The following is a 24,095-nucleotide window of genomic DNA, read 5'->3' on the forward strand; positions in this document are numbered from 1 at the left end:
TACTTCGAGCTTACTCCGCGTCAGCCCGCCTCCCGCCGCCTCCCGGAACCAATCGGGTGGCGGTTGCCGGTGGGGTTACCCCTTCCTACACACCGGCACCATGGCCGCTGCCGCCACGAGCTGTCGCCGCGTCGCTTTCGGCGGTTTCGTGGTTGGCGGCGGGGCCGCGGCCCGATGGCGGCGGCAGCGGCTGCTGCTGCCGTCGTTACCTGACGGCTGCCTGGCGCGGATGGCGCCCGTCCGCGGCATCGCGGCGGAGCCCGGGCCCTACCGAACGGTGGTGGTGGACGTGGGGGGCAGGTGAGGGGCTCCCCGTGCCCTGAGGGAGCGAGGAGGCAGCCGCCCGGCCCGGGTGTTCCCCACTCCCTCGGCCCAGGCTGAGTCATGTCTTTCGGTACTGGCTCCGGGGAAGGGGCCGGCGGACCCCCACGGCCCCGGAGCCACCGGCGAGAACCGTCCGGGGGCGGTGGGTTAAACGTGAGGAGAAGTTGCCGCTGACACCGCTGTGTGCCCTTCCTCCCTCATGGTGGGTGAAAAGCTGCTGCCTTTCCTTCTCTTTCCCCTACGGAAAAGAGAATATTCTGCAGCTGTGGTGGGAGAAGGTGCTTTGTGGCTATGCAGGCATCTACCCCCTTCTCCTGAGGGAACAGCAGATGTGTACGTGCGTTTTCTAGTGGCAAGACTCAAACCCAAGGTGAACAGGTTCATGTTCCAGTGCGAGCAAAGCATTTTGTCTCTAAATCGTAGATGTACCTTTAGGTGATATCTGAGGTGGTGCAAGTCTGCTTCTAGGTGAAAAAGCAGGACATGTGAGGCAGAAGCATGTTAAAGTTCACTTTTGGTCAAAGAGTTTCAATTTCCATATCTAATGAGGATTTTTATGTCTAATATGAAGAGTAGCTGATGTTCTGTACAGTAGATGCTGTAGGTGAATGCAGATATTACTGGAAAATGTATTTAATTCATCATGATAACATACTATTTCTTTCCAATAGAAAGATGGAACTGTCTTCTGGAAAACTTGCCAAGTTTGCTGATGGATCAGCTGTTGTTCAGGTAAAAAAAAAAAAAAGTTAAAATTTGTGCAACTTCAAAATTTCTGGATCTGAACAGTCATTGTTAGGACACCAGAGCCTATTAAAAGAACATAGAGCCTCAAGTGGCAGTTTAATCCCTAATGAATGTACAGCTGTGTTTTGTAGGAAAAAATTTGTTTGAAAAGCAAAAATAATGGTGTGAAGCATGGATTTATGCAGTTGTCTTCTGCAAAGAATATTCTGGAGTTTTAGTTTGTTAATAAGTTTAGGACTTCAGGTAATATTTTGGTTGCAGGTAATTTCAATTTTTTTTTTCTTAATCCAGCTAGGTGACACGGCAGTAATGGTCACAGCAGTCAGCAAAACTAAGCCCTCTGCGTCTCAGTTTATGCCATTAGTGGTAAGTATTAATGACAAAATTAATTTTTAGATGATCAGCGGTAGCCTTAGCAGTAATAATCACTAAATAATGATGTTCAAGGTGCTGGGGGCAATGAGGAATGCAAGCAGCAGACTGCAGACCTTGGACTTCAGAAGAGCAGTCTATGATAAAACAACTAGACTGATAGATGAGGGGTGAGCGGTGGATGCTGTCTACCTTGACTTTAGCACGGCTTCCCACAAAAGCCTTGTGAACTTTGCCACAACATCCATGTTCAGACATTATATTTTAGTTGTGTGGAAAACTAGTTGGATTATGAGGCTTGAACTGTTGTGTGTATTGAGTGTTAATGATTCATGCTCTACCTTGAGGCTGAATTAATGGTGAGTTCTTCAGGGGGTTCTGTCCTGGGTCACAGCGTGTTTTGTACTTGCATCAGTGACCTAGCATTCCTGCTCATCAAGTTTGCAGGTGATATGCTCAGAAGCAGGGCTGCCATCCAGTGGGGAGGGACCAGGGGCTGGAGCAATGGGCTGACAGGAACCTTGTGAAATTCTATAAGGGCAAATTGGGAGTCCTGAACTCGGGGTGCATTAGTGCCCTGCAACAGTCTGGGCTGGGAACTGACTGGCTGGAACAGGAGGGTCTGTTTCGGCATTGGGACAGAGCCTGAAAATGTAATCTGTATTCAGAGTTGACCATGCTCTGAGCAGGAAATTGGACTATAGGCCTTCTGAGGTGTCCCTTCTGACCTGAATGATTCTGTGGCTCAGAAACTAGTAGTCTGTTGTCTTTAGGAATCCGCGTTTTGTGTTTAAAAGGTTGACTACCGCCAGAAAGCTGCTGCAGCAGGAAGAATTCCTACAAACTACCTAAGACGAGAACTTGGTTCCACTGATAAAGAAATTCTTACCAGCAGAGTAATAGGTAGGCTGAAACATTTTGTTTACAATGTGTTTAAATGTTGTGTAATGTTATCCTCATGATGTTGGAAAAAAATAGGGATTTATAACTGCTGTTTGCAGAGTTGATTGTTTCTGCAGTAATGTCAGAAGAAAACAAACTTGTTGCTTGTTTATCAGTACTGATGTTTAAAACAGTGTATCAAGCAGGGCTGTGTGCATGTACCTTTGTATATACACCTGGTTCTTGAGAAATCTTGTTGTCACTTTTGTTAATCTTATTGTATCTAAGATCTCATCCTAACTGTAGAGATGTTACCTCTGCACATCTCTGGACAGGTGGAAGAGACAACCAAGGTAAACTCTGAAATACAAAGAGGCAGACTTACTGATTGGTGTATACTCATTCTCTCCATCTTGATCATGCTTAAAAAGTAATCTCCATCATGGCTATCTCCAGTCATGTATAGGATAATACCTTGAAATTCAACATTTATATGCATCTTCAGACAGCAATGAAAAGAATTAGAAGAGGGAACAGCCTGTAAGGCCTGGGTTGTTAGAGTTCTATATGCTTCAAACTGAAATAAAATTAATAGGAAATCTATGCATCATGAAAATAATGCAGTATTTTGAACATACATGTTTGTGTTGCTTTTCTTTGTTGAGGACTGTGTCCCTTCATTTAAGATATTTCTGGTGAAATAGTATTTAATAGATTATTTGCATCCTAAAGCATAGACGACTTTCAGTGTTTTTAATGTGTGTTACCTGACAGTGCGTATGCTCACCCAAATATCTCTTATTTTACTCTGAGTGCTATTGAAGTTTTAGAGTTGATTATATTTCATGCTAAATTTCCTTCTGGGTTCTCTGTCTTTTCTCTTTTTCGGTTGTTTGGGTCTTTAATTTGAGCCATTTTGTCAGGTTCATGTGGGGTTATTACAAGGGAAACTGAATATTGACTACTTAAAACCAAATATTTCCTAGACTTTGAATATTTCTTTTTCAGATCGGTCAATCAGACCACTCTTTCCAGTAGGCTACTTTTATGATACACAGGTAGGTCACACTCACTGTCCTTAACTTATAGCTACCTTCAAAATGGAAGACTTGGGTATGTCCACATGTGATATAGGTACTATATTAAGAAAAGCAGTTTTCTTTAGTATCTAGGAGGGGTTTACACTTTGAAAAACAGTCTAATAGTGTAGTGTTGCTTTTTAGTTCGTCACCTCCTTGTCTTAAATTATTTTTATTACGTGCTGGTTTCCAAGTTTTGTTGTAGACATACAGGAACAAAATTCAAATATCGCCTCTACAACAGAGGAAAGAAAGGGTAATAGCATATGCTGTATGATATGATACAATATTATACCTTAGTGGTTTTTTGTGAGCTTTCTAGTTTAAATACTTGAAAAAAAAAATCTCATTTGCATTATAAGCTTGTATAAATCTGTGGAATGTTTTGTTTGTTGTCCTTAGCTTTGTATCAACAGCTAATAAAAGCATATAGGTCAAAGTTATTCATTGTCTTTTATCTTATGCCAGATCCTTTGTAATCTTTTAGCAGTAGATGGTGTCAATGATCCTGATGTTCTGTCAATTAATGGAGGTAAGAGGACTGTTAAAAATTTCTGCTTCCATGTGCTTTTAATATGATCCATCTTTTCTAATACAGATTTTAATCTCCATTCTAGCTTCTGCAGCACTTGCATTATCTGATATCCCATGGAATGGTCCTATTGGTAAGTAAATATTTTGAAATGATGGGCAATTTGAACATAATGGAAGGCTTAGACCACAGTTCATGCTTTCTTTTTAAACAAGAATCTGAATCTATCATCCACTATGTCTTGTTTCAAGTATTGAAAATAATTTTACAATGGCTAGCATTATTGCACTTAAAATAATTTTTTCCTGGACTAAATATACCTCTGTAAGGATTTATAATCCAGAAGTAGTATAGTATAGAGACCACTAACTTAATTTTTTCGTTAGAGAAACTTAGTCTTGAAAAGCATTGTTTAGAAAACAGCTTGATAAGAATACTTTTTCTCTAGGAGCTCAAAAGGAGCTTTATTTCATTGTGAATATTTTATAGCAAGAGAAATAATCTAGCCAGGAACAAATATTTAGCTGTATTTTCCTTTCACCTGCCTTTTTTTCTGGAAAACATATGCTGAAATGACTAAGAAAACCCAACCTACTTACAGCCTTGTGTATAATGCTACTTGGCATTACTGGGTATGCCCTACCCAGTAATACTACCTAAAAGAAATTCAAGCATAAATAATTTTGCCTTAAAGATTTGATCTTAGTATATAGCTAACATGTTAATATTTTAAAATTAATCATAGCTTTAATTGTTTTTAGATATATGATTTTCAAAGTCAAATGATGCCTTAAAGAACTTCCTTACTATAATAATAATTTTCTGGAGTTTCTTTGTAGGTGCAGTAAGGGTAGGACTGGTTGATGGAGAAACTATTATCAATCCAACTCGAAAACAGATGTCTTCTAGTGCTTTAAATTTAATTGTTGCTGGAGCGCCTCAAAGTCAAATTGGTAAGTAGGTTAAGTATTACTATATGTTTTGTGTTTGAGAATCAAGTAGGTGCCCCTTTGCAGCTGTTTTCCTAATCTTTGAAATTTGTATTTTTACACAATAGCAGGAATAAACAGTGATAGGTAACTTCCGGTTAGGTAAAGTAAGTTCAACTGTATTTATGCAGTTTAATGTTAACCTGTATTTCCTCAGTTGAGTTAGATTGCTATTGAACAATAAAATAGTAATTTACTTAACTGTTAACTTTCCATTGATAGTTATGTTGGAAGCAACTGCTGAGAATATATTGCAACAAGACTTCTGTCATGCCATCAAAGTAGGGGTGAAGCATACCCAGCAAATAATTCAGGGAATTCAACAATTAGTGAAAGAACGTGGTGTTGCCAAGAGAACTGTTCAGAAGCTATTTGTTGCTCCTGAAGAGATCGTGGAATGTACAAAGAAGTAAGTTCAGAACAAATAATTTTTATCTAAATCCTGTTAAGTGACTCAAAATGCTTACTTAAGGATTATTTAATCTGAGCTCTGATCAGATAGTTTGGGGTTTTTGTTTAACAAAATAGCATGTTTTGAATGTTCAGAATTACTTGCTGCATTTTTCATAGAATGTTTGAAGGAGCGTGGCCTCCAGCATTCTTGTTTTACACTTAGTAAGAAGGATGGGGCAAAACGAATACCCTGAAAACCCAGTGAAAGTATTGTGAGTTAATACGCTGCTGTTGTGGAATGGTGACAAGAGGATTCAGGATATGTTGGCTTGTATGAGCTTTGCAGTGGAGGTGATAACTAATTTCAAAGAGGTGGCAGGACAGCAGGCAGGAAGGACAGTCAGGGCTAGTCATGTTTATAAATGTCAGTCTGGTGCTTTCATACTGTTAGTGAAAGCAAACATTTAATCCATAAAAGAAAACCCACTTACAGAGTTCGTTTAAGCCGTGTTTTCAAAAATTCTTTCTTTTCTTTCAAAAGACTTGCTTTTAACAAGATCTATGCGGTGTTCACAGATTCTAGCCATGATAAAGTAAGTAATCAATTCAAACATGATATAATTATTTTTTAATTAATATAATAACAGTAGTAAGATTTAGTTCCTTTAATGTTAATAAAAACTCTTCTCCTCCTCTGCATATATTTGCAATAGTAATAATAAATTGTTCTGTAAATTCTTATTTACAAGAATATTTGTTTGCAGTACATTATTGATGTTTGAATTTGTGTGACAATCCTATTCCTTATCCCTTGAGTTTTACAGAATTTTAAAACAAACAAAAGCCCAACAACACAAACCTCTTGTTATTCTTCCCTGTAGAATTAACTGGTTGCAAATCCTGTGTTCTAGATTTCTAGAGACGAAGCAATTAACAAAATAAGACTTGAAATAGAAGAACAGCTGAAAGGTATTAATTTCTGGTTTCTTAAAATCTAGAGAATGCTTAAATGGAGCTAGCACTTCTTGGAGTTAGTGTGTTCTTTTGCTGGCCAAGCTATTTTAGTAAAAGTTCTATCAAGTTCATTTTCCAACTTCAGATGCAATTTCTTTTTTATACCCAGAAAAATTTCCAGAAGCTGAGCCTTATGAAATCATGGAATCTTTCAATGTGGTTTCAAAGGATATTTTTAGAAATCTTGTTCTGAATGAATATAGAAGGTAAGTATATAAAACTCCTAGTGAGTAATATTTCTGTCAACTTTTTATCCAAGACTAGAGTTTCATTGATCTCATAATTTCTGCTTGTAACTTTAGGTGTGACGGGAGAGATTTGACTTCCCTCAGAGATATTAAATGTGAAGTAAACATGTTTAAAATGCTTCATGGATCAGCCTTGTTTCAGAGAGGTCAAACACAGGTAGTACCTTTGAATATCAGAAATTATGAATTTATCAAAAGCTGAAAGATTTGTATCATTTAAATGCAAAGTTTCCTTTTTCTTCACATTCAAATATTAACAACTAGTAAACAGATTAGATTTAATTAAAATGTATGAGTCCATAAGGACAGCAGGCAAAGCTTGGCTCCTTGCTACATGAGCAGTATGGATGTTGGTATAGCCCTCTAAGCGTATGTGTCCAGAAAGAGTCTGGTAAGCATTATCGTGTCTTCAGGTTTTCTGAAGAATGTCTCGTAACCAGAGTTAGATGCTGTAAGGGTTCTCCTTGATTGGTTCAGGTTGGCAGATTTGGGGCATTTTTGGTTGGTTGGGTTTTGTCTTGCAGGGAGGTGGTTTGAGAAGAAAGCCTTCCAGTTCAGGGTGGCTGACAAAATTGGTTGTTAATAAGATAAGTCCAAAATCATATCTTTTTTTTTATTTACCATCCCTCTATGTAGACTTTTATGTTAAAGATACTAGTTGAAACAGAAGCTTTTCATGTGAAATATCCTGTTTGTTTTTAGAAAAATGGGTGACTCAATAGGTCATAGAATCATGGAATGGTTTGGGTTGGGAGGGACCTTTAGAGGTCATCTAGTCCAACCTGGTCATTGGAATGTAGGGCAGCGCTAAATTGTGCGTGTCATAAGAATTCTTTTTAAAAGAACTTCATATGTAACCTACACTAAATAGGGAAATAATAGGGGGGGGAACTAAATAGGAACTAAATGGGGGGGGGGAACCACCCACGTTAATGAGATCTTTTTTTCCCCTTTGCCAAAAGCATCAGATATTGGGTGGACTGAATTAAGATTGTTCAAGATTTTGTCTCCTGTATTTTTATAGCTTATTTTCCTAGAAGACTGTCAGCCATTGATCTGACTTATTACAGGGTACATGGGTAGTTGCAAATGGTGATTTACTCCTCAGTGTTGTCCCCTCTTATCCCCCTAAACACAGGCTGCAAGTCCATGTGATAAACAGGCTTGTTCTTTTGCACAACACTGTGGCTGTATCTGTCCTGGCTCTTAAATGAAGTAGCTCGGTTTCTTAGCGGGCACCTGTTCTAGGCTCCTACCAGGTTAAGAAGCATTAAATCAGTATTTTTAAATGTGTTAATTTGTAAGATTGTATCATCTTTACAAATTATGAATACGTTTGTGCAATTAAGGGAAAAAAAAAAAGTTTGCAGAAGTGCTGGTGATGGCATATTTGTTGCTGAAATTGTTCTTTTGATTCTTCATAACCAGTAAAAGGTGTGGAACATGGAAGTGTTTAACAGCAGTTTATTTACCCTCTGTCTCTTATCCTAGGTTCTCTGTACAGTTACATTTGACTCTCTAGAATCAAGTGTAAAATCAGATCTTATCTCAACAGCAGTGAGGTATGTGTATCTTTTGGTGTTTTGTCAGTGGTAATAAAAGAGGGTGAGCATTTAAGCACATCTGATAAGTTCCTTGAACTTTGACATATACCTATATATAAATTCATTACGACTGAAAAATGTGTAAAATCACACTTTGAAGTGGCCTATTTTCAAGAGATCTTGGCAGTTGTTTTTTGTTAAGATAATATTAATTCCATAGACGCTCATTTGAAATTGGAGAGTATTACAAGTAACATCCAGCCTGGTTTTGAAAGAAGAAAACAAATTACTCTCAAATCAGTAAAACTGTGTCCACGTATCAAGTCTCTTTAAATAAAATGATTGATGAAAGTTGACTCTCTTTCTTCCAAGTATTCATCATCACACTTGGAACTCGATATGTATTGCACTCATTTAATCTATTTCTCACAGGTTTTGAAGTTTTGATCAATAGGTTGGATGTGCAGAGCCCATGAAGCGCTGTTCTGTTTGTCAAGTTTGGCTCAAATGGAAAACAAATTAAGGAAGTAGATAATTGCGGGGAGGATTCCCCCAGCTGAATTGGCCTATCTAAATATTCTCATTTTGTCTGAAAATAAAAAATGTTTAGAGGGTGAAAATGTTCTTTTTTTAATGGAGTATGATGTAGCAAGCAAGTCCTTGTGCCAATAACATTTTATTGCCAAGGGCTAATTTGCTGGGGAGGGGAGACTCCTTCCCTTTAAAGCTACGTTTCAGTGATCTCATCCCACCAGTGTGGGAGCTTTTATATTTTAGTGTGTCGGCTTTGCTTTAGTTAAATTTTTTGGTGTAGGGGTGTTTGTCCATATTCTGTAATTCGGTATTATTGGAAATTAGTTTGTGTTAAATAATGGGTTTTAATTAGCAGTCATTATGTTGCTTCATGAATGAGAAATTGCCTCCGTATGAAACTACAGATGAGTCTTGACTTGAAGCATCTTTCTTTATAGATTAACTTTTTTGTATTTATTGCTAAGAGTCAAATCTTGTGGCGCTTCACTAACTTTTCTGAGCACGGATTCTTTTATTTAATCAAGAGCTATTTTGTGATTACAGAGATGTTTAGTTTTCGTTCTGAGTGCTTATATTTGTGAGTTCTTACTGCAACATGTACAGTAAGATGCTGATGTTCTTGAAGTCTGCATTATTTTTTCTCTTCAGATAGACCAAAACCAGCATAAGGAACTGATAGAGCCTATTTTATTCTAAACAGCTAGGGAAACTGTTTTAATGATGGCGATTAACACATGAGGTTTTTTCTTTGTGGACTATGGCTTTTAATTTATTCACTACATAGAAAACATGACAAAAAATGTGGGTGATCAGCAAATCTATTGATTCGGTGTTTTTGCTGGTTCTATTTGTAAGCATAACTTAATATAACGTTAAGTATTACCTATTGTATGTAAGACATGTTTGGTTATTCTTTTTGACACGGTCTCTTTTTTTAATTAAATAGTGGAATAAAAGACAAAAACTTCATGCTGCATTATGAGGTGAGAGTTTTACTGTGTCACAGCTTTCTGCATGATTCACAGAAGGGCTTCATGTCTTGCTTTTTTAAAGGTGAAATTGATCACTTCCAAAGATATAAATTATCTCTAGATTTGCTAAAATTTATTAATTCTTATTCATATGTGAATTTTTACTTATGAACAAAAGTGCTGGTTTCCTAAAAAGCAGTAGATCATTTGTAAATTGCCATTTTATGCAGTCTTTTTAATATCTTAACGTTAGGTTAGCTCCTTAAGAATAGGTTATTACTGAAAGCAGGATTAACCTACTCTATTATTTTTTAGTAAACTCTATTACCATATCCAGCTGACTTACTACACCAATAGTAAATAAGTGCTTTTACATCTTGGATTTCTCTCAGCCTTTGGAACCTGCCAGAAGTAGTTCATACAGGCAACAGGCATACCATTTTTCTATTATCTGTATGACAGCAACAAGACTTCTGATATGTTGTCTGTCAAGTTTAATTAGAGTAAGCTCGTTGTGGTGTTTTTCAACTACCTTGCAACTGCTTTATTCTTTTTGTTCTGTGGAAATAAAACACTTATTAAACACCACCTAAACAGATCCTGGTTTGCAAATTAAGTGATGATAGAAGTCATGTGATGGTTTGACACTTTAAAGTCGTTTTCACCTTGAAATGCACCAAAATTTCAGATAATTTTTTTCTAAGTGTATGTTTTAAAATGGAGAAAAAATATTAATCAATTTTCTATGGTACACATTTGTTTACTCCTTAGTTTCCTCCTTACGCAACTAATGAGATTGGCAAAGTTACTGGTATGAACAGACGAGAACTTGGACATGGTAAGTTCAGACAGGAGTAGTCACATGCTGTTAAGTGTTAATATTTTGTCTGATTGCTTTTATTTATGGATCACTTCAGGTTGGTTTTCTCTTTTTTAAACAGGTGCACTGGCAGAAAGAGCTTTGAAACCAGTTATTCCCCAGGATTTCCCATTCACAATACGAGTTACTTCTGAAGTCTTAGAGTCAAATGGTATTACGATTTTCTTATTTTTAACCTAGTCCTAGAACTTAAATTTGGTTCTTAAAAAAACTAGAGTTTGACAAACTTGAGTTGTTGGCATTTTAGATAATAGATTTCATTTTTAATCTTCTTAATCTTGATAACTTTATTACCTGAAGTCCTTAAAATAAAAAGGATGTATATGGTTTTGAACAGTGGACATTTTTTTTACAAGTTGTATAACAGAACAGTATTATAAATTATGAGTTTAATAAAATGGTATTAGGGGGCATTTTTATGCTAGCGTGAGGAAAATAAATCGGCACGCACTGAGACGAATTATTCAGTGTTTAATCACAGCCAGTACACTCACTGACTTAGATGGAACTTCTCCTGGCTGGCTGTATTTTGTTCTTTCCCATCTGCCCAGTTTGGGAGAGGGAAATCCATTTCACCTTTCTGCATATTCCCTGGCATGGCAAGAGGCTCCCTGAGGTCCACCTCCTGTTTCCTAGCACTGCAGTGAGGTTAAGTGGTTGGGAGCAGGGGTTAGCAGAGAAAGGGAAGGAGTCCCATTTGCAGCTTCCTGCAAAACCAGCAGATCCCTTGTCTAACGTATTTAATATTAATCGTGATGTTTGTTTAGCTTTTTCGGTAACAGTATCGTGAAAGATTCAAACTTCAAACTAGATTACCAATTTCTTGTTAAAAAGGCTTCTGCTACAGAAAATTTCTAATTGCAGTTATTTAGTGTAGTATGTGTGTTGCTGCACTGTATTTTCTACCTAGCAGCGAGTTAAGTTTCAAACTGTCATTGTAGAATATCACTATCAAGTTTTGTTTCAAATACTTCTGATCAATGTTTAATTCTTTATTTTTCCCTGCATTCTGACTCTGTAGGGTCCTCTTCAATGGCCTCTGCATGTGGCGGAAGTTTGGCGTTAATGGATGCAGGTACAAAATATGGCACTTACAAGGATAAATGACACATGATAATGTGTTATAGGATTTGGAAATGATAAAAGGTTATAAGAATGCATTTTTATTTACCACTATTAGGAGTTCCAGTATCAAGTGCAGTGGCAGGTGTAGCAATAGGTCTCATTACCAAAAGCAGTCAGGAAAAAGGAGCTATTGAGGACTACCGTTTGCTGACAGACATCCTGGTGAGTGTTTCGAGCATTGTTGGTTTTACTGCTGCTTAATTCTATAAAACACCCTCTATGGCCTTTTGTAATGTTTTACCCAGTTAATTCTGGAACATATGCTACTGGAAATATTGAATAGTTTTATTTTCTCTGTTTTGTCTCCCAAACTCCTCCCTTATTTCCAAAAACCTCTATGAAATGTCTAGTCATGTTTCTTTTTTTTTGTAACTACTCAGTTATTCCTTTTAAGCTCTCATAAGCTCTCTTTCCAATGAATTTTGTCTTTTCTACTGGGAGAAAGAGATTAATAATTCTTGAATAATTTACTGAAAAACAGAGTATATTGCATGGTGAACGAGGATTTGGCAAAGTTACCGGGGGTGGGGGGGGAATGCACATTATCAAGCTGCTGCTTCCTGTGGCAGTCATTGATACTATAAAATCAACTGTGGATCTGTTCAGAAACTAGCCCACAAAAGCTCTTAATTTATAAGGAGAGAAAGGAACAGTGTTAATCCTGAACAGCAAAATAAGGCTGAAGAAAAACATGCAAGTCTCAGAAGTAATTCCAAGTCTGCAGGACTACGTTGTGGCTCATTGAAGCATAGAATGTACTTTTAGTGTAATGACACTTGATGGGATAAAGTTACTTCAGTCTGCTTTCTGTCTGTGCTGGTAGGGAATAGAAGACTACTATGGTGATATGGATTTCAAGATGGCAGGTACTAATAAAGGAATAACCGCCTTGCAGGTACTGTAACATTAAATCTTCCTAAAATGGAACTCTGAGCATGTATCTAATAAAGCTTTCCTTACATATTGATCTAACTTAACTCTTTTCCTATCAGGTTGATCTAAAACTGCCAGGAATACCAATAAAAATTGTAATGGAAGCTATTCAGCAAGCTACAGGTAGGTCCATATTTATATTTGCACCCATTTTATGATATTAAATGCTAAATTTTATTAAATTCTAAGTTTTATGAAACTAAATACTAAAATATTTTTTGTCCTCATTGTGGAAAAAAGCTGCTGTCTTCAAAAAACTGGTCTGGTTTGACTGTTGTCTGTTATACTTTAGCATAGGCACTTTGTACAAAATAAATAGCTTTTTGTCTCAGAGGAGAGAGCATTCAATCTCCAAAAAGCCAGGTCCTTCCCACTGCACTTACATCTCATGTTACTGTATGTAGTGTCAGTGAAAGTGTCTGCTGCTCCTGGAGGTTATGTCTTATTAAAATGGAACAGAAATGGTGGTGTTCTAACAGTCACCAGTTTAGTGCAATGGGTAACTTGTTTTGAAAAAGTGCCATAAAATTAGTGGCATAGCAAAGTAGGGAGGGAGGGAACTTACACAAAAGAGCAACATCAGGGTAGAGGAGTATATTATGAAATAGTTACATGCAGTATTTTGGATTTGACTTATGCAAGTACAATATTACTAAGCCATGACAGTTTATACAGTTTTTAATACAGTATGACAAAAATGTTATGTGGTGAGTTGGGGGGGAAAGTAAGGCTTGCTGTTTGCGGTGCAATAAATCAGTAAAAAAGGTGGTTAAAAATAAGCTCCAAACTAACTTTAAAGTAACTTCAGACCCATTTTCAAATGTGTCTTTAGCAGTGAGTTCTTAAAACTTATGTAAAAATCCATGTCATCTCAGGGAGTTCGTGGTTAAGATCTAGCAGCTCAATACCCTAGGAATAAAACTGGCTGGATGGCCGGGTACAAAATGTTGTGGTGAATGGAGTTAAATCCAACTGGCAGCCGGTCATAAGCAATGTCCCTCAGGGCTCTGCTGGGGCCAGTTCTGTTTAATGTCTCTGTCAGTGGTCTGGATGAGAGGATCAAGTGTGCCCTCTGTAAGTTTGCAGATGACGCCAAGTTGGGTGGGAGTGTTGGTCTGCTCAAGGGTAGGAAGGCTCTGCAGAGGGGTCTGGACAGGCTGGATCAATGGGCTGAGGCCAATTGTGTGAGGTTTAACAGGGCCAAGTGCTGGGTCTTGCATTTCGGCCACAACCACCCCATGCAACACTACAGGCTTGGGGCAGAGTGGCTGGAAAGCTGTGGACCTGGGGGTGGTGGCTGACAGCCAGCTGAACATGAGTGTGCCCAGGTAGGGCACAAGCATCAGGAATAGTGTGGCCAGCAGTAGTAGGGCAGTGATTGTGCCCCGTACTCAGCACTGGTGAGGCCACACCTTGAATATTGCGTTCAGTTTTGGGCCCCTCAGTACAAGGGGGACGTTGAGGTGCTGAAGCGTGTCCAAAGAAGGGCAACGAAGTTGATGAAGGGTCTAGAGAACAAGCCTTACGAGGAGCGGCTGAGGGAGCTGGGGGTGTTTGGTCTGGAGAGGAGGAGGCTGAGGGGAGACCTTACTGCTCTCTACAACTACCTGAAAGGAGGTTGTAGCAAGGTGGGGGTCAGACTCTTCTCCCTAGTAACAAGCGATAGGACAAGAGGAAATAGCCTCAAGCTGTGCCAGGGGAAGTTTAGGTTGGATATTAGGAAAAATTCCTTCACCGAAGGTGTTGTCAAGCATTTGAACAGGCTGCCCAGGGAAGTGGTTGAGTCACCATCCCTGGAGGTATTTAAAAGACATAGATGTGGTGCTTGGAAACATGGTTTAGTGGTGGACTTGGCAGTGCTGGGTTAATGGTTGGACTTGATCTTAAAGGTCTCTTCCAACCTAAATGATTCTATGGTTCTGTAACACAGGTTACTACCTCTACTGAGGCTGAAGTGCAGCTTTATACAACTGAAACTCTGGATTGCTTTTGATTAGTGCAGGTTGGGAGAGGGAGGAGCCACCTGTTGCTAGATAAATATGTAAAGTGTTACCATAACACCGAAGTGGTCTTGGACTAACACACAAATGTCCTATTGCATGACTTTTTTTTTAAATTCAACAGAATAATGTTATAAAAAGAACACCAAACTATTTCTCATTTACCATAAATTCAGCTATATTTGCTATAGAAATTTACTGCTGTCTGTGTTCTGATGTGTACAGCAAAAATACTCCGAGCCATTTGAAAAACTGAAGCTACAAGCTTTTATAAGGATTTAACTAGTTGTAAAAGAAAACTTTCAACTTGATTGTATTAGCAAGATTTTAGTAAGAAAACCTTTATTAAAATGTAAGAACTAGTAATTCCTGTTCAATGGTGTATCACTTCAAGCAGCTCAGCTGAAGTTCCAGGCCAGTGTATCATAACTAATCAAAGCTACACCCTGTTGCTCTTACCAGCACTCTGATTTATTTATGTAATACACCAAAAGAAAACTGTATGTAAAGTTCTAGGCTGCATAAAATCAATAAACATGCTGAAGGTGTGGGGTTTATATACACAGAGCAGAATGTTTTACTGCAACAAACACACACTACCTGAAATGTGTTAAGTTACCAGGATAAATTCTCAAGTTAAGCAGGAGGCAGATTTCATGGACAGATTTTTATCTACTTGATAACAAAAACTGCATAAATTTATTTTAATCTTACACAAAACTCTTTATTTTTCCTTCCCAGCTGCAAAGAGAGAGATTTTGCAAATTATGAGCCAAACGCTGGCAAAACCCAGACCTAACAGAAAAGAAAGTGGACCAGTTGTAGGTAAGCTTAGCTGTATGTTGATAAGAATGCATATCTTTTATAATTATCTTACTGATAAAAAGCTGCTACTTAAAACAGCTGCTTTTTTTAAAAATTAATATGTTATATGTATCTGCCCTGTCTTTTGGGGTTATTTTTTCTTTCGATTTTTTTTGAGGCAAATTTTGGGGTTTTATTGCCCTGCAGGGCAGCACTGTACTATTTCACTTTACACCAGAAAACAGAATTAAACTGAAGTTACATGAAACTCTCACAAAGTCAGAGTGAATATAGGAGTCAGTATTGGTATGACTTAAGGTAATATACATTCATAAAAGTATTTGTATTCTATGTTTTCATTTATTTCAGTTCTTAAATGTAATTACATCAGTGTTCAGCAAATAATACAAGTAGCAATAGAGTATTAAAACCTAAATGACTGAGATATTTTTTTTGTGATAGCTTTCAATATTATTATGTTTAGCATTTCAAAATGTTTTTAAATGTTCTTTCAGAAACTATCCATGTTCCATTAGCAAAAAGGTTAAGATTTGTTGGTCCTGGAGCCTATAATTTGAAAAAACTTCAAGCACAGACTGGTAAGACATTCTTGCTTCCTGTGATCATTTATCCTAATATGTTATTAGCTTCTCTTCTCTATCCAGAAATTACGAGTGTCAAGTTTTAATTAGTGGATCTTGGTAGCTCAGGTATTACTAGCACAGCTATTGCTGAATCCTAATGCTATCTTTATGCCCTTTCAGAAACTATAAGAAGGTAAACTTGAACTTCCCAAATTGTTCTGTCGACCACCTCCATAAAACTGGCATTTGTGCTTCAGCAGCAACAATCTAAGAAGTAGACAAGAAAAAGTATTAAGTGAAAAGGGTACCTTTTAATTTGTGCTTTCTGCTGCAGACTGCAAGACAGTATTTGCTTTTGTTTTCAGACTTGTAGGTTTAGCTGTTCCGATGCTGGGTACAAATGAAATCTGTACCATGTCTTGATAAGAGACGCATGTGTTCTGAAGAGCTAGGTGAAGCTCCTTTCAGCTATGCTTAGTTGTGTAGGTTGTCTCTGTAAAAGTGCTTGCAGTTTGTCTTGCAGCAGGAATTCCCAGAAAGGTGGTGCATGTGTGATGGTGTTTTTCAGGGCTTATAGAAGAGGTAATTAAAGGTTCATCTAGGGACAGTATTGCAGACAGTGTTGAATGAAAAATGTGAAGTCAAGCAAGTCTGATGATGAACATGCTGAAGTGTAGATCAAATCTATGCAGCTTCTCTTCCTACGAAGCTTTTTTGCTGTGGTTAAGAGATGACATTGAGCTTTTTCGTACAGTGCTCATTGACTCTTCCTAGGGTTCGGTGAAGAGCTTGTATACACTGTTAACATGCTGGCATATTTTAGAAATCTGACTCGCTATCACATTGTAGGAGTGACCTGTACTGGGGGTTGAACTGGTAGTGAGTAGTGTGACAAAAATTTCCTGACTTTGTTATATTTCTTGGAATAAATGATTTGTTTACACAGTGGTTTGTTCTGCCTGGCCTTAAGTGCCAAAATCAAACTTGGTGCCTTTTTCGCTACTGTTTCAATTGATGCTTTGGTTGAGATAAATACAGGCTGACAGGCCTATAGCTTGATGTTGCAGTTGCCCTCAGAAGTGAATGAACGGTATTTGCAAAGTGTTAAGTATTTCTGAGAGGCTACACTATTAAAAACCTTTGTTCAAAGCAGTGAAACTAGACATAGCCCACCCTTACTATCTCTCCAACATGATGAAGGTAATCAACCAATAGTCAGCCCTGGCAGTAGAGGTGAGTTTCTGCTGTGATATTGTTAAATACATTAGATCTCTTTGTAAATGCAAATTCTTTCCTTTATTGCTTAATATAGCAAAACTTCTTCACTGCTTTTAGAAAACTAACATTTGAAAAAGGCTGGTATCTGTAGTGTATCAAGTAGATGTTCTGCTTCAGCTCCTTTGGACCTGAAACTCTTGTAATGCTCTAGCTAGCTTGATCAGTGCTTTTCAGGGGATTGGGGTGGAGAAAAGGAGGAAAAAATCATACTTTCTTTTGGTTGCAAGCCAATACAGCCTGTTGGCCAGAAAACTAGTCTAGGGGTGCAAAGAATTTTACTATGCAATCTTACTGTGTTCTGGCTGTGAAACACATCAGTTTCCATCAGCTATTAATGAAAGCTGTTTTTATTAAAAATCTCTTACAAAATTAATTTTGTGAAGCTGAGATTTATTCCTAAAACCAAAATGATTTCAAGAACTTTTTCCTGACATGAAAGGATTATAATAATAATTTTGCAAATACGAACAGTCCCATATGGAGCCCAAGTTTGTCCAGGTATTTGGCGAGCATACCTGTAAATGGTTTCCATACAGTTGCATGTAGAGCTGTCCAGTGCCTAATCTGAAGAAGAATATTTGGAGTTATTTGGACTCTGAGATCTTAATGAGTCTGTGTAGAGTAATTTTGTTCTCTGCAGGTCTTTACTGAATGTAAATTTTCTGCTTGCTGAAACAGTAGCAATGCTCACCTAAATCCTCTCATTAAATTCTGTTTCCAAGGTGTAACTGTAAGTCAGCTGGATGAAGAGACATATTCTGTGTTTGCCCCCACACCTAGTGCTATGCATGAAGCAAGAGAATTTATCAGTGAAATTTGCAAAGATGATGTAAGGACACACTTTTGCTGTTAGCTTTTTCAATTTGCATTTTGTGAATTTGTGTCTTACTATTCTTTTTTCCTCCCCCCCCAACTACAGCAGGAAGTTAATTTGGAATTTGGTGCAGTTTATTCAGCCACGATAACTGAAATAAGGTATGAAAAGTCCTCTGGAGTTGAAGTAGAAATTAGTTTTACATAGCTATATTCCTGATAGCTAAATATCATGTAAAATAACTGATTTTTTTAAAAGATGCCAAACTTAGACTGGTGACATAAATATTATGATTGAATTTGAAATTGTTGAAAATATTACTCTTTCTTAATAAGGCAGTTTATTTTTGCTGCTTGTTCAGTTATTAGGATGTCTTTATAAAATTGTAAAACTTAAGGCCTTTTCATCTTTGGTAGAAATTTGCTTTTTACTTTTTTGCAAGACAAATAGTGGGTTGAAATGATGAGCACTTTTTGGATGTACTTATTAGTGAAATACACTGTCCTGAAATAAGTCATTTCCATCCACTTTCAGGAAAAATGACTGGACATGTTATGGTTGATATAAGATTTTTTTAAAAAAGGAAGAGTAAAATCTTGTTTATGAAAAGTTTACTAATGCTTGCTTTGAGGTCAATATGCAGAGTGAAATACATACAGACTTCTGTCAATATATTTGAAATAACCATGCTGTTTTCTGTTGCAGAGATTCTGGAGTGATGGTAAAATTGTATCCAAATATGACACCAGTGTTACTTCATAATTCACAACTTGATCAAAGAAAGGTAATACATGCTTAAACAAGTATAAACTAGGCACTTATATTTGCTTGTAACCGATTTTCAACATAGTCTGCATTAGCTGCAACTCACATACTGTTGTTCTAGAGTCCATTTTCATGTTAAAAGCTTTGTTAAATTAGGAGCATCTTTTTGTTTAACCTCTGCTTGCCCTGTACTTAAAAGCGTCAAACAATCTATGTGCCTGTGACAATCCTACTGTTTATGCTGTTATGCACATCACCAAGTTCTTTAGATCTGCAGTACCCTTTTCTGTGTAACACTTAGAAACCTGTTGTTGGTAAGGTAGTGTTGAGCCACCTTGAGACTGTCTGAAGTGTAGCACGAAGAATCCCTATAAGAAGGAATTTTTATAACTAACCTTGCAAAGTTAATCACAGTGAAGTAATTTTTCTGCAAAACACTGTGTTCTAGATTAAACATCCTAGTGCCCTGGGATTAGAAGTTGGACAAGAAATTCAGGTAATACTTTTTTTAACTTTAAAATGTTAACAAACTGCTGTTCATATTTTAGAATTTGAGTGAATTTTTTATTTTGTGTTTGTGAAGAAAATATTTTGCCATATCAGGTACCCTTTGTATGCTGGTTAAAGGCCTGATCATATCAAATTAGATGTAGTTAATGTCATAATCTTGCTCTCTAGGCACCACATTAATTTGACAGAGCAATATAGGCTAAATGGTGCCTATTGTTTATGGCTTTTCTAGCATCAAATTAAAAACAAAGAAAAACCCCACCCCAAAAAATTAGTCCTTCTAAGGAAAATGCTATTTCCAGCTCTTTAAATTGGTCAGTCTTAAAGTGGTTTGTTTTCTTAACAGGTTAAATACTTTGGACGTGATCCAACTGACGGTAGAATGAGGCTTTCACGTAAAATTCTACAGTCACCAGCCACAACTATGCTTAAAACCCTAACTGACAAAAACAGTATTGTCCTGGGAAGTACTGCTCCACAGTCTTCTACTTCATCCCAGTGACAGGTAAGGCCATAGGAGCAACTTAGGATGACTCAGTACTGTACTTTCCTTACAACTATTGTAAAGAATTGTATCAATCTGTTGTATATCATAGTTACCCTTCAGTGGTGTGCAAATACTGCTTGCCAGTTGTGTTGCAGCATGTCATAACTTAGCAACTGCCCTTACATGTGCTGCAGTTGTAAAGAGCTTGAGGTTATAAAATTGGTTCAAACGCCTTGATGGTTTCAGGCATTCTAGACAGCCTGCGTTCTCCAAAACAGACTTACTTGTTCATCTATGATGTCTGTGTAAGCATTCCCTCTTCTCTACCTTGCCACTATTTTTTAAAAGGGAAAAAAAACAGGGTAGGGGAAGAGAAGGAAAAATAAGCTGCTCAATCTCAGTCAATTAATGGAATGCCCAAAGCTCTTTCCTAGAACTGGTTTCCCAGCATGTATTTGACTGTCCGTAGACTTATGCCTAAACTTCTCCCAAAACTGTTGTGTAGGTTTCTTTTCCTTAGGAAATTACTAGAAGAGGAAGGTGTCTGATTGTAAAATCAAGAGCAATTACACAATGAGATTGGCAAATGGAAATGCAATGCACTGCTGATAAGGCAGTCTGTGGCAGTCTTCTAGGAATGATTCACAACACTAGAAGAAATTTTAAAACCACTGAATAAGTTTTTTTCAATAAATGTTTTCTAATTTCATGCCTTGCTATAATTAGTTGGTTTCAGACTATTTTCTCTCTTTCAGGAAAAAAGGCGTGAGAGTTTGTGGAAATACAAGTGACCTTTGCTAGAATCTGTAGATGTCTTCACAAGAATCTGCAGGTCGATGTTAGTGAATCATATTTTTAAAATAGACACTATTTACACTTAAAGATGATGGAGAACTTCAAAGTCTTCAAATTGATTAAAAACTCTTAAACCAGAAACAACCAGTGCTTGTGTCTTGTGCAGCAAGGGTGGAAATGAGACTCTAAGAACATGGAACTGTATAGACCGAAGAGCAGATTACATTTCAGTGCTTAACATTCATCTCTCTATCATCTCAAAATAAAAATGCAAAGATGAGAAGCAAGTATTTAACAATTAGTTCCTGGGAGAAGGAATTACTCTGTATACTTGGTTGAGAGGCACACTTGGCCAAAGTTTTACTGTCTTCTCAGAGTACAAGATTGAAATGCTGAGCAAAACATAAAGACTTAGAAGTATCACCTTTAACATGATTGACATTGTTTCAGGTAAATACATTGGTAACTGTCATAGGGTTCAGACTTGCTAAAATATCTGAGCAGAAGGGGGACAAAATGAAGAACCTGGCTGAAACATCGTCATTTATTTATCTGGGTTCGTTAACACTGAATTTTAAAATAAGTAATTAAAACATTCATCTTAATTGGTTTGGAATAAACAATTGATGGGATAAACCTTCCCCCTAAAACACCCTCATTAAGACTGTCAGAATTCTCCTATTGATTATGTTCCACTGGTGGGTTCACTGGTCTCTTCTAGGCTTCAAAACATTTCCCAGGGGCTCACAAGAACCACTTGTTTTTCTACTGTGAGGTGTAGACTCTTGAAAATCAGCAAGGTGTCCCTTCTGATGTTCACCAGTTTGATTTTCTTGTTAGGTGTACATAGAGTTTCCCACTCAAGAGCAAGTGGGCTCTGAACCTGAAAGAAAAAGCAAAGCACTGGGGAGAGGAAAAATGTGAATGTACAGTAAAAATTGCTCTTTCTTTTATTCTAAGTTAAAATATTAAAGAAATTACTGGCCTGCTTCTTTGTAGTTGTCTGTCTGTCTGTGATCATCTAAGATTGAACAGGTTTCCCTTAGCAATCTTTTTCTCTTCTTTGAGGACTGTATTCTGTTGGTTCTTAGTAAGAATTCCGATCTCCTTGCTTACTATGACTTAGTTGACTGATACCTGGTTTGTTACATAGATAGCGTTAATGAAATAACATAGGCAAATGTTACAGTCCCTAAACAGAAGTGGATATGTTTCCGTTTCTCATAACTGTTCTCAGAAATTGACCTCCCCTAAGTGGTTTTCCAAGGTTTAGCTTTTTTTGTTGTAGAACAATTTCTGTAAGGTTCCTCTTCGTAGTAGAACAGATGGATGCTCTAGTTACTAAAATTACTATGTAAAATACTAACTTTAGACGCTTTTTTTTAGCTAGCATATTACCAGTAGGATGCTTGCATTTGAATCTGTGAAAATTGATGATTTAGGAGCCAAAAGAATCCCATTCTTTCCTGTAAAGGTATTCTCTTGCCTGCAGTAACAGGAGTATTAATGATTTGTGTGACAGGTGGTGGTCTCAGTAAACCAACTGTTGGAGTGCTGGGGGTTTTTCTTGTCTGTTAGATGACAAAGTAGGAAAAAGGCTTTTATGTTCCTGTGGCAGAACCTGTACAGTCAGCCTGACTTTCTGCACTTGTAAGAAGTTTTAGGCCCTATGGGAAAAGGTGGGGAAAAAATCTTCTTGGGAACTGTCTGGAAGGAGCACAAACCAGCTGCTCTTACCTGAGGAGAGAAGCTTGATGGGAGCCAAGAATTGAGTAAGTGTGTGCCAGTTTGAACCTTCCTGGAGGGAGGGCAGGCTGGCTTCAGACATCCTGGGTTTACCCAAGAGCTGTCAGTAGCAGCAGGTTGGACTGTGGCAGGAGATATACTTGACTCCCAGGTGATCTCAGCTATGATCAGAGAGCAGGTAGGTTAACAGTGCTTGAGAGAGCAAGCTCAGCCCTATTGCAGTAGCTGTTCTTTCATGTTTGAAATAGTGATTTTTTTTCTCTGCTGCCCTAGATAATGAGCTTCTGTAATGACCCATCTTAAATGGAGCCATTGAAAGGAATTGCTTTGGAAAGTGAAGCTGGGCAGCTGCAGCATTACACCATGTCAAGAGGACCAGAAATGTGTTTATCTGACAAAGCTGAAATTTTCATGCAGGTGCAAAGTGTCGGGAGCTGGGGTATCTTTAAATGCCAGCAATAAATATTTTAAGTACTATAATAAAAACATAAGAGCTGGCCTAATTGTACTTCTGGGATTACATGCCAGAGGGAATGGTACAGTCTCTTAATTTCACTCCAAGAAATTTTAAGTGATCTAGGAATGAGTTGTCAGTCTTGCTTCTGGAAACAACAAAAAACCCGAGCTCGCTGCTGCTCTGTGTTGTGACACTTGATGACTTGCTCTGTCTGCAGCCTACCCTAACAAAATTATTTGTTTTAATGAAGAACAGAAAACTAATAGCTATAGCTTGTTGCTTTGTGATAATGGGGAGACATGAGCTACTGGCAGGCGCAACACAGCATTGAAAAAGTGCTGCTTAGCTTTCTGAGTCTTAAAATGCAGAGATTCAAATGTATTGCTTTCCTGGTCTTGTATTTACCCTGGTTTTAAATCAGACACGTAAAAGCTGTTGGGGCAAGTCTTGCATATCTTCTCTAGGCAAAGCCTACCACAATTGACTTGCTTTTTACCGGTATAGATTGCAAGATCATGCTGCAGTTCCTAACACCCCAGGCTGCAGAGTCCTGGATGCTGTTCTGCGCAAAAAGGAGCCCTGCATTGGAGGGAATGCAGTCTGTGGGTGTTCTGGAGTGGCATTTTTCCACAGAAGTCATTGATTTGCATGCCTGGAGAGGTCACGGATTTACCTCACAGCTTAAGCAGAGAAATAGTTTTTCATGCCATTTCTGGCTCATGTATCTCTTCCTGTAGCTGTTTACCATGATAGATAAGAATTTGCTCCAGAATATTCTGCTGTGGTTTCTTGCTATGCTGTGTAAGTACTGCGTTTAATCTTGAGTAGGAGAAGGCATACTTAGTTTTATGCAGCAAATAGTTTTAAGCAGCAAGAGGCCGTGGACGTTGGGTTTTGTGTTTCTTTTTGTGTGTTTTCCTTTTACAGAGCTTTCACTGAGGCAGAAAGATGTCCAATGTGTAAAACCTTGAGGGGATCAGGCCATGTAATGCGGAAGAGGCCACTGACATGTAGCAGAGAAGCTACATGTGGAACCCAACTGTAAACAGCTTAATGTGACTCTTGGACAGTGGTTGGTGAAACCACTAACATAACATGGCCTTCTGTACAGTTACTGACTTATTTATCTGTAATGATATGATGCACGCATCCCAAAGTATGTTCCCATACCGTGGTGTCATGGTTTAGCCCCAGTTAGCAACCACGCGCCACACAGCCACTCTCTCACTCCCCCCTGGTGGGACAGGGGAGAGAATTGGAAGAGTAAAAGTGAGGCAACTCCTAGTTT

The 24,095-nt window shown here is 38.0% G+C and overlaps 1 protein-coding gene across 1 annotated transcript; it reads left to right on the plus strand.

Moving 5' to 3' along the window:
- The first annotated feature begins 61 nt into the window (after window positions 1-61).
- PNPT1 (polyribonucleotide nucleotidyltransferase 1) lies at window positions 62-21,594 on the plus strand. The gene is made up of 29 exons (XM_064446872.1): window positions 62-300; window positions 996-1,056; window positions 1,363-1,437; window positions 2,241-2,346; window positions 3,334-3,383; window positions 3,873-3,936; window positions 4,022-4,069; window positions 4,776-4,889; window positions 5,148-5,334; window positions 5,860-5,911; window positions 6,230-6,287; window positions 6,442-6,538; window positions 6,635-6,737; window positions 8,072-8,142; window positions 9,605-9,641; window positions 10,401-10,467; window positions 10,571-10,660; window positions 11,531-11,584; window positions 11,690-11,796; window positions 12,458-12,529; window positions 12,627-12,690; window positions 15,309-15,392; window positions 15,887-15,970; window positions 17,956-18,062; window positions 18,153-18,208; window positions 18,753-18,831; window positions 19,261-19,308; window positions 19,669-19,827; window positions 20,565-21,594. The coding sequence occupies exons 1-28, from the start codon at window positions 101-103 to the stop codon at window positions 19,822-19,824; spliced, it is 2,391 nt and encodes a 796-aa protein (XP_064302942.1). The 5' UTR covers window positions 62-100; the 3' UTR covers window positions 19,825-19,827; window positions 20,565-21,594.
- The last annotated feature ends 2,501 nt before the right edge of the window (window positions 21,595-24,095 follow it).

The sequence above is a fragment of the Phalacrocorax carbo genome, chromosome 3, assembly GCF_963921805.1.
Source record: "Phalacrocorax carbo chromosome 3, bPhaCar2.1, whole genome shotgun sequence".
Classification (NCBI taxonomy): domain Eukaryota; kingdom Metazoa; phylum Chordata; class Aves; order Suliformes; family Phalacrocoracidae; genus Phalacrocorax; species Phalacrocorax carbo.

What these genes read in the sequence shown, in the direction of transcription:
- PNPT1 (XM_064446872.1), top strand. Translation starts at nt 101, where the DNA reads ATGGCCGCTGCCGCCACGAGCTGTCGCCGCGTCGCTTTCGGCGGTTTC. An exon ending in TCTTACCAGCAGAGTAATAG is followed by an intron (nt 2,347 to 3,333) that starts GTAGGCTGAAAC and finishes TTTCTTTTTCAG; the next exon opens with ATCGGTCAATCAGACCACTC. An exon ending in TGAAGTCTTAGAGTCAAATG is followed by an intron (nt 10,661 to 11,530) that starts GTATTACGATTT and finishes CTGACTCTGTAG; the next exon opens with GGTCCTCTTCAATGGCCTCT.